A 10,672-nucleotide genomic window follows, 5' to 3' on the forward strand; every position below is an offset into this window, starting at 1 on the left:
AGCATCATCATTGCATGAATACCCTGGTTGATTTCAATAAAAACTGAGTGATGCATTATTCAGTTCAGCTAACAGAATGAGAATCTGATTTAATTTGAATTAAGAAGGAGTGAGGTGAGAAAGTAAGAAACAGAAAAACAAGAAACAATCCAAAGTGCAAACCACAGCTTGATCTCTGTCTCCTGAAGCTCCAAATTCCAGAGCTGAGCTGTCTCTGAGCAGTGTGGGCACACATTCTTTCATTGTTTATTCTTGTCCTGTCACTACTCAGCTTTAAAACAGGCAAATAAAAGCAACTGTGCCATCAAATTGTGCCCCTTGAAAGCAACTGTGCCATCCAGCCCACACTTGGCTCATAAACTTACCAAGCTCCACTTTAAAATTCATTAATTACCTTGCATTATTTTTATTGGGTTTGAGCACCTTACCACTTACAGTGGCTAACAACCTTCTTCTAATCTCCACCCTAAATTTATTCATGGCCAGTCAAGACTCATTCATTCTCATGCCACTGCTGTTTTTTACCTCACACACTTGTTCTCCTCTTGGGTATTTAACCATGCTAAATTTATGGCTAACACAGCATACAAAACTGCATTTAGCTCGACTAAATACACCCAAACATTGAAACTCTCTTGTGATGAACTCACATACCCCAAACCACTGCACCTTTTACAATTTGACTTCCTTTTTTGACTGTAAGTGGATGCTTTTCACTGTTATGTAGATGAGATAAAGTCAGAGTTTTATATAGTGATGACAACACACTTGTCTGGTGTATTTTAGACTTATAGTTACCTGTATGTGAGACCAAAAAGTTTGTATTTAAGTCCAAAAATGTGGAAAAAAAACACCCAACCAAATAACCAAAATGAAGTCATTGCAGAAAGAGTCGCCTTCTAGTTCAGAAACACCAAATTCTCTATTTGTCTTATGTGTATAAATACCATTTATGCCTCGTGGAAAGAAAAAGTTGTTCTAGGGATAGGAAATGAACCCTAAGCTGAGGAAATAAAGGCAACCTTATTTTCCAAAATAAATAAACATTATTTTTTTAAAACTGGCCTTGCTTATTCATATGAAACAACCTGACAAAAATACCATTTTGGAAAAAAACAGCTCAAAAATTCTTCTGAAAGACAGCTGTATTTTTCTCTTTCAAAACAATTTGAAGCATTAATTAAAAAAAAAAAAGGTCATACAAATCCAAAGACTTTTCAAAGATCTCAAAAAAAAAATCCTCATTTGGAAAATTCAGAACTGCTCAGAACTGTTTCAGTTCAGGGTAATGCATTCTTTTAATGCTTGGTATTTTCCATGGGACACATAACCCAGTTTTATTTCCCCTCTAATCAGGAGATATTAATGTGTTGCAGGAGTGTGGAATATGATCCCCTCTGCTAACACAGGCAGTGAATAAAAACAGAAGCAACAAGGATTTTATTCTGGCTTATAGACTATATATATTTTTTATGTATATAAAAATTATGCTATAATATTTTAATATTACAATAATATTATAATAATATAATAATATATATTATACAATAACGCCTTTTGTATATAATAACACATATCGTATATAATAACTATATATCCAGTAGTTTTATACCATAATAATAATACACACAATATGTATATTTTTATATATATTTCTGTGTGTGTGTGTGTTTTCCTTGGCCCTTGTTTTTCTGTAGTTATCCAAGCAACATAAGTTTTGTTATAAAATACAATGTTGAGAGAAAGGTACTCACTAGGGAAAAATGCATTTTAATTTATGGCTATATAGAGAGAATAATCCAGCTTTTGTTTCTCAAGTTCTGTAACTTAAAAATAGCCAAATACATATATTTCTGGAATAATAATAAAAGCTTTGGGCTGAGACATTTTATGCCACGTCACAGTCCTGCAGAATTTTATGGCTGAGTTATAAACCTGAAAAATATGTGCTTATAATGGAAATCCTGACAGACCCTCATAGGGGCTCCTGTAATATCTTGAATTTGATTTAAGAGTGGTTTGCAATAATGCTTTCCCAAGCCAGTCTGCTGGGGACTGCCAGGGAAAATGTGATGTTGAGAGCGTCCCATGTCCCCAAACGCAGCTCAGTGCGCTTGATGAGAACTCTGGGGCACCAAGGAAAGCCTCCAGAGCTTCTGTAGCCTGGGGCTGTCAAGTCTCTAATATCAGAAACCCCATAAATGTCAGGGCTAAGTGCACCTTTCATTTAACAAAACAATAAATTGTCTGTCTCTGTGCAATAAATCGCTCATTGCTGTGCCTCCACAAGGCCTGATGTGATTTGTAAATGACTGGAAATTCTGCTTTGGGGTTTTTTCTCCCCTCACAATCATAAACCACACTTCTGGGAACACTGGATTTTTAGAGAGAAGGGAAGAGGGAATCTACATAATCCATGAGTCAGATTAAGACTGGAGAAATTAGGATTATAACCTACTATAAACCCGTCCCATCCCCCACTATAAAACATTCAAAGCCTTTATTATTTATGATTATGAGAGAAATTAAGGAACTGAGTCCTTTCCAAACCCTGGAGTGAGACAGGACAGTATAAGAGCTCTGATGCGTGGCAGACATGATGCTCTTGAAGGGAGCCAAGCAGCCAGGGGATGAAAAAGAAAGAGAAATGGTGACACTGGAGAAAAAGCAAAAAACAGGTGCTGACACAAAGCACTGTCAAAGTAAGGGAATGATAGAAGTAAAGCAAGTAAAAGAAAATTACAGCAAAAGAAAGACTGGGAACATAGTGAATGGACAGTCCCTCTGGGATGAAAGGAGAAAGGGAAATGAGAAGAACTTGGTCAGCATGTAAGCTGAATAATTTTCTCAGCTTGCCTTCATTTTAATCCTTTCCATAGGAAACCTCTGTGGGCTACTGGGTTTGGTAGAAAAGTTAGTAAACCAGTTCAATAATCTAGAAGAAATGACTGGTGAACAAAGGGGAAGAAAACAGTGCAAAATTCTCTATAAATAGGTACATAGCTATGCAGAGAAACATGCCTTGCATGGAAAAAAAAATAATATCTGAGAGGATCAAAAGAAACTTCCTCATTGTCCCACATAAGCCCAAGACAGCCCAGTTCATTACAGCAAGAAAGAAATCTGAACCCTTCCACCACTTAGAAATTAGAAGCTGGGATGAAGAACTTTGCAAGATGCACTTGAAGTTTGCTGCAAGGGCTTCTCAAGTTTGTATAAGCTTTGGGAGCCACCCAGCAGGGTACCAAATAGTCCCTTGGTATGAGCAAGGTTGGGTAATGCCCCTCTGAGAATCAATGGCAGCATGTTTTCTGAGAGTGAGAGCTCTCCAATGACACCAGAAAAGGATCCTTCCCTTCCATCTGTGAATATCCAAGCTTTCCAGCTGAGTGAGAAAAACAGTCATGACAAAGAGGAAGAGAAAAAGGAAATTGTAGAGGGATTCAAGAGAGGAAAATTACACTTTCCCCCATGTATTTCGATTTTTCTCCTCTACAAAATTAAACCTTGTTTCAATATGCTTTAATTTCCTAGCCCTTGGTTTAGATCCCTCTCTTCTGTACACTGCACTTCCTCATGGAGCAGCCCATTAGCAAACTCCATCTATGCTAATGGGGCTGCTTGCAGTGATAATTACCCCAGGCCTTGGCCCTGCTGCTGGCCAGTGGCAGCACTGTGTCAGGAGGGGCTGAAGGCCATTATCACTGTACAATTAGCCTTGTCAGGCCAACAGCTCTGGGAACAGACACATCTTGAAGCTTAAAATGTGGGCAGCTGATAGATGACTGTCATTAAGCTCCTTTGCTCACTCCAGGATGGAATAGCCGCTGAGCTGTAGGGTAGGATTCTTTAATGAAAAGGAAAGACCTTGAACTGTCCTCCACCTCCTCCCAACCTGTCCAGTTACCCCTGACTCCTCTTGTTTCTCACAGCTTCTCTCTCACCCCATCTGTAGCACAGTAACAAAAGCTGTCTCTAACATTGTTCCTAATCCATCAAGTCTTGCTGGAGAAGAAAGACTCCTCAATTCACAGTGCAACCTCACAGCCCTCCAGACAAGAGGAGTGCAGGCCCAAACCCACTGGATTTAGGATGCTTCTGGATCAGCTTCTCAAAAATCAACACACATCCTTTGAACTTCACACAGCCTGGGAGCTCACCCCCAGCTGAGAAGTGCAGTGATAAATACTCCTTCCCAAAAAGCCTGGCACGGAGAGAGGTCCCTTCAGGACAAGCCCTCCTTGGCCAAGAGAGCTGCAGGATGGCACAGAGCCCTGGCACCCACAGCCACTAAACAGGACAGAATGAAGCACCAAGGCGGCTTTGAGAGAGCCTTTGGCTTGGTGGTTGTGAAAAATCCATGTATTTTATGATTGGCTTTTTGCAAATATTCAAATGAATATTATGTGTGTTGTGTTAGAAAGTAATGCTGTATTAATTCTCTTAAGTAGTGTGTTAAATATAGTTTTAGGTTATAAAAAAAGTTAAAATAGAAACTATGCTAGGTAGGATACTTTAAAGAAAGGACTTGCACTGAGATGGCAGCCACAGCACACCTGAATCTTTCAGAGAAAGAGAATTTATTGCTCCATTATCAGAAGAAATGAACTTCTTCCTGCCTCAAAGGCGCTGTTAGGATTCAGAGGAAGAAGCTGGTGATGACCAGACAGAATCCTGTGTTTGAATGGAATTTATGCATCATGTATGAGGTGTATGAATATGCAACAGGTTATTGTTTTTAAGGGTTAATCCTCTGTTAACGTGGGTCCTTTTTCGGGCTTATGGTGCCCAGCAAAAGGTACCTGGATGTCCGTAACTCTTTGTTTCTATTGTCTCATATTGTCCTAATTCAAATTGTCCAAATTATTATTACTCTAATTGTATTGCTATTTTTATAACTATTTTATTACTATTAAACTTTTAAAATTTTAAAAACAAGTGATTGGCGTTTTTCACAGTGGCTCCTGGAGGCTTCCATCTGCAGCTCTGAGCCTCTGGAAGGGAATCCTGAGACACAGCAATGACTCCAAGTGGCTGCAGTAGCACTCAGTAGAGTTGAAGATGTGCATCTGCTTCATTAAAATTTGATCCCCAAGTTCCTCTCCCTTTTTTCATTCCTAGAATGTTTTCAAACATTGTTTTCCTGCATACCTGGATAACTGATGCTCTGCAGGGCTTTAGTTAAGGTAATTTGAGAATTCTTTTATATTGAAATGTATAAAAAGTAATCCCCTGAAGTACCTGCTTTTCCTTCCACGACATTCCATTGTAACCACCTACTTCTGCTTTACCTCGTTAGTATTCTGAGGGGTTATAAAAGAATTATTATAGCTCAGAACACAAAAAAACAGGTCTGGAAGCCCCTGGGGGATACAGGGCAGAACAGGATGGGGCTGAGACCCAGGAGAGCTGAGCTCTCCTCCACAGCCTAGGTGATGACAGGCAAGCTGCCTCATGTTAGGGAGTTTGCTTTCTGACTCTTCCTCTGCCTTGACTTCTTTGGGGTAGGAAAAGTTCCTCTGCCCTTGAACAGTGCTCAGCAAAATGAGTGCAGATGTAATGCAAATCAACAGCAGCAGAAAGAAACCATAATTGTAACAGGGAAAAAAAAAGTAGAAGAGGAAATGGGACTGCCCAGGTCTATGTGTTGTATGCAATGTTACAGAAGCAAAACTGCATTTCTGTAAGCCCCTGAGAGAGACAGAGAGTTTAGCACACCACAAAAACTCACTAGCATAATTCCAACAGAACTCCAGCTATTTTGCACTATAGCTACAGAGAGAGAATGCAGCCTCAAATACAGGTCCCTTGGATAACCTCACCCAGTGGCAAAGGGTAACCAACCTTTCCTGGCTAAAACCCTCCAGATGTGTCTTCCTTTCTTGAAGGCATTTCCATGAGAATGTCCTCACCCTCACACCTCCAAGTTGTGTGTGTGGGTGTGTTGGGGCAGCCCTAGCTGAGAGAAACTGCATCAAACACATTGAAATATCAATGCACACAGCACTTTTTTCTGTTTCTTTGTGGAATCTTCCTGACTTAAGTGTACCTGTCACACCCTGGCTGAGGATTCACCTGCTGGGAATTCACTTCCAGGCTTGTGCCATCCATACAGAATTGGAGTTTCAACCCACTTCTCAAGGAGCCAACACTAAGGGTGTTCATGGAGTATTATTCTCTCCTTCCATACCCTGAGGTCACCAAGGTGGACACTCTTGCTCCCACTACAAAATACCTTCATACATGAGCACAGTTCACTGCTTTACTGGACAGCAAACTCGACATCAAACTGCTGTGCTGATCTCAGAGCTAAAAGGTTAAACATTCATTTCCAAGTAAGACAGTCCCCATGGAAGTGAGACACCAGGAGAAGCCTTGTGAATCTGCAGAGCAGAAGGGAAGAGCCCCCTTAGACACAGCTGCTGTCTAACAACCATGTTTTATGCAGAATGCTTGGGGGCCACTCTATTTTTATAGCTCTCATCCATAAAATAAGAAGCTAAAGCTTCTGGAAGGAGAACACAATTACCCTACAATGATGTAACATCAGAATAAATTCAACACAATCTGTATAAGCAAAGAGAAAAAGCACCCAAGCCTTTTCCAATTGGCAGTAGATAATGCTTTATAACTGCCCTGTCATCAACCTTCAGAAGCTATCTCCAGAGCCATATGTGGGTTGGCAAGCAGGCATTGTGGCTAACTAGCTTTGCATCTAGTTGTACAGAAGTAGAGACATATGGAAATGAACAGCCTGGCAGAACAAGTGAGCTCTGAAGCAATGACTTCCATAAATAAGTGCCTGCACACACTGGCAGATGGAGAAAAGCACAGTTAGGGAGGGACTGTGTCACAACAGCAACTTGATTTTAAACAATTCCTAAAAATCAGCCTGAACTTCAGACCTTAAGCATTTCCAGTGGCCTCAGTCCTCTTCTTGCTGGGGAAAATCCTCTCCATAAAACAGGAAAGGTGAGGGTAGAACAATGCATCTAGCAAAAGATACCAGGAGCTGCTTCAGGGAGCAGAGAACAAGACTGGGAAGTCACTGATGATTTTTGCCTCTTACTACTCTGCTAATCATGCTTTTGGTACCTTGCAGAAAGACACAACCAATCATTCTCCACAGCCTAGAAAAGCAACATGTGGAGAGACACTCCCAAGCTGCATGACAGCACCTGAAACACAGGCACAGAGGGTGCAGGAGTGTGGAACACATACATGCACCTTCCTGCAGCGATGGGAATTTGTGCCTGTTGCTGCCTTTTGCACTCATTCCTCTGAGGATCAGTTTATTCAAGTCAAATGGTACCTTTTCCTGTTTCCTAGTCACTGTTAAATGTGACAGATAATGGAAAATTAGTATTACTTTCATTCTACTTTTTGGGATAAGGGAACTCCTTGTCTGGTGTTCTCAAAGCTTTTTCCTCTTACCATGGCTGGAACAATTTTTTTGTGCACACCCTCTAACCCCACTTGACATGATTATTGTAATGTGGAAGAACATACATTTAATTAAATTCCCATAAACTAGCTAAACTTCACTAAACTCTCTCAATAACAGGCCACCTTTTATTATAAAGGAACTCCCTTTCTCTTCCTGACACTGCACCAGTTGATATTACATTTCTGATCTCACTTCTTTGCACTGTTTGGTTACCACCCCAGATCTCACATGTCTGTGACACCTCATCTCCTCCTCTCACATGACAGGGGTGATCAAGAAAAGCAGCAGCAACAATTTTCCAAGGAATGTCCCTAAATCCAAACCCCACATTAAGCTGTAGCCATGTACAGTGGCAATCAGTTTAGAAGCTGCTTCACAATGTGGGAAATAGTAAAGTTAAAAAGATTTCTAGAAAGTTGTAAAAGTAGGCTTTAGAAACAGAAAGAATAGAAAACTTAGAGCTAGCTGCAGTTGTAAAGTTTGAAAGTAGAAAAGTTACAATAGTATAGAAAGCAAGGACATGAAACTATAGCTTGAGTTTTTGGCTTGGCTAAAATAAACTTTAAGACTGCAGGAAAATATGTTTAGCAAGATAGTAGAAGGTTTTAAGCTTAATAATGAAGTATTGTGTGTTAATAGAGAGCAGACAGGCATTGTGTGGAGCAGATGTACTTTTAGTGATTGGCTAAAACAACTGTCTGTGAGCTTTAGCAATATGCCATTGGCTAGAAAGTTTTTTAAATGCTCTGTAACAAAGAAATCTTTGGTTGCTGCCGGCTGTACTTGAGCATTGCCATCTTTCAATTGTCTCAGCCATGCAATGAGGCTGATTCTGCCATAAAAGCTCAAGGAATGAACCCCAGCAGTCCTGTCCTGCTTGTGAAAAACCATCAACACACACTTTGGTAAGAATAACCATGGGAAAGCCATGACCTGCCTTCCACAGGCCCTCCCAGAGATCTGCCAGCTCTGTAAGCTGTGGATCAGGCTGTCTGCTCCACTACAGGGCTCACAGCAAAGCCAGCACAGCCCTGGCGCAAGGAGTCAAGGGCCATATGCACACACAAAGTGAAAATTGTGGAGGATTACCTGTGCAAGGATGGCACTGGGTAAATGTTTTGCAATAAATAATTACAGCCACTATCAATCAAAAGAGTGGGGAACAGATGGGGAGGAGGCTGTGTTGAGAGAAAGCCTCAAACAGGAATATGGATTTTGTCTCCCACCTTGCCTGGGCTGGTATCAGCCCTAAATAAACTTTTGCACATTCCCAACAAAGAAATTCCCATTGGTGTGTTCCTGTACTCCCCAGCAACCCTGGTTGCTTTACCACCACAGCACAGGACTTGCACACATCTACAAAATGCTGCAATATCAGATTTGGGTTCTCTCCACCGCTCCCCAGCCCTACAGTCACTTTATTTACTTTCTTCTTCAGGAAGGTTTAACAACAGATCTGATTCTGGAAAGAAAACAGTCCCTATTCATGATGCTCCTCAAAATTCTGCTCCTCCTGAAGAACAAAAAAGGGCTGGATTTCTACATTTTCTTACTTTTATAAAAACATTTTTTTTTGTATTTAAGTTGTTAAAAGAGGCAAATGTTTAGTTAATATTGAGTCCAGCTGAATCTCCAGGTTTCTCTTCACTGCTAAAAGATTAACATTACAACTTCAATTAAGATTTTGTAATAGATATTATAGGAAATTCACTTAAGTCTGCAGATTTAATGTAAGATAGCAGTCTGTGCCCATGTGTTTATAACAAGCATTTTCTCCAAAATAATCTAAAACCTTAAACAACTTCCAAATAACTCAATGCAAAAGCCAAGCTCCAAATTGCCACTTGTAGTAAACAACCCTAGTTGTTCAAAAGCACCTTTAAAATGGATAAGTTATGGCCTTCTACACTGCAAGATCTTGTTCTTTGCAAACAATTTTCTTAGTGCTGAGTACTTGTTCTTAGTACAACATTAAATACCTAAACATGCCGAAAACCAGCTGTAAAACATGGTGCCAAGGATAGTTTGTGACCCAAGCTTAGCAGGATCACCACCCAGGAGTGCCATGAAGGATGTGTTCATCTTCCTGGCAGACAATTGGTGATAGGTCTGGCAATGCAGACCCAGAAGGGCTGAAAACCAGCATATGTATTAACAGTGAACAACAGAGGAGGCCAAAAAATCACCCTGTGTCCAGCCCCAGATTTCACACAGGGGCTTCTTTCCTCACCCACCCTCACCTCAAAAAAACCACCTCTCATTAAGTTGGAAAGACAGTTGTCCTGGGCTGTAAGATATGGTTTGGGGCTATTGTATTTCCCATCTGTCAGAGGTGGGGCAGTTCTCTTCTGTTCTTTGGGCAGTGTTCTTTATCTCTTCACAACCCATACTCCCTCCAGGAGATCTCTTCTGTTCATGGCCACTGAGTGTCCCTGCATGGCTGATAAAATTCCACCATCCCACTGGGAGCTGCTCTGCCCAGGGGAGGAGCCAAGCATTCCTACCTGGATACAATCTGACATTTGGAACAGCACAGCAGCCTTTGCCCACTGCATTCCCAGAGGAGCAGCTTTCTTCTCCCCTGCATTCCCAGAGGGAGCCCAGGCCCATCTCCAGCAGCCCTGGAGCTTCAGAGGAAAACTCCCCCCTTGTGCAGGATCCTGCTCCAGCAGAACCACAGCTGGCACTGCAGGAGGGCTGAGCCACCATGGGATGGGACTGTGCCAGCACCCTGACACACAGGGGGTCAGCTCCTGTTCTCACTCTGTCAATGTGGTTTTGGTTTTTGGTTTTTTTTTTTGGTTTGTACTATTGCATTTGTATTTTTAATTTTCCTAGTAATGAACTGTTATTCCTACTCCCATATCTTTGCCTAAGAGCCCCTTAATTTCAAATTTATAATAATTCGTAGAGAGGGGGTTTACATTTTCCATTTCAAGGGAGGATCCTGCCTTCCTTAGCAGACACCTGTCTTTGCAAACCAAGACAACAGTCAAGAAAAACACTTTGTTTCACATATTGATAAGTAATCTATAATACTGTAAAGCAGCCAAAATAGTGTGTATTTCAAGAACTACCCAACCTTCCTGGAAACAAAACCAGGCCTGAAAAAACCCAATGCAAACAAAAAGTCATGTTTTAAAGTTAATTATGAAAATTATAATAAATGATTCAAAAACTCCAACATGAACTACATACCTTAGCTATTTGAACACACCAGTTCAG

General features: G+C 40.9%; 1 protein-coding gene across 1 annotated transcript in view; it reads right to left on the reverse strand.

Moving 5' to 3' along the window:
- The window catches only part of ERBB4 (erb-b2 receptor tyrosine kinase 4), a 351,768-nt gene that overhangs the window by 73,274 nt on the left and 267,822 nt on the right, over positions 1–10,672 (reverse strand). The window contains 1 exon segment of the mRNA XM_031062777.1: positions 10,646–10,672. This exon segment is cut by the window's right edge and continues 10 nt beyond it. Within this exon segment, the coding sequence (XP_030918637.1) occupies positions 10,646–10,672 (27 nt within the window).

Source organism: Geospiza fortis, unplaced genomic scaffold (genome assembly GCF_000277835.1).
Source record: "Geospiza fortis unplaced genomic scaffold, GeoFor_1.0 scaffold461, whole genome shotgun sequence".
Taxonomy (NCBI): Eukaryota; Metazoa; Chordata; class Aves; order Passeriformes; family Thraupidae; genus Geospiza; species Geospiza fortis.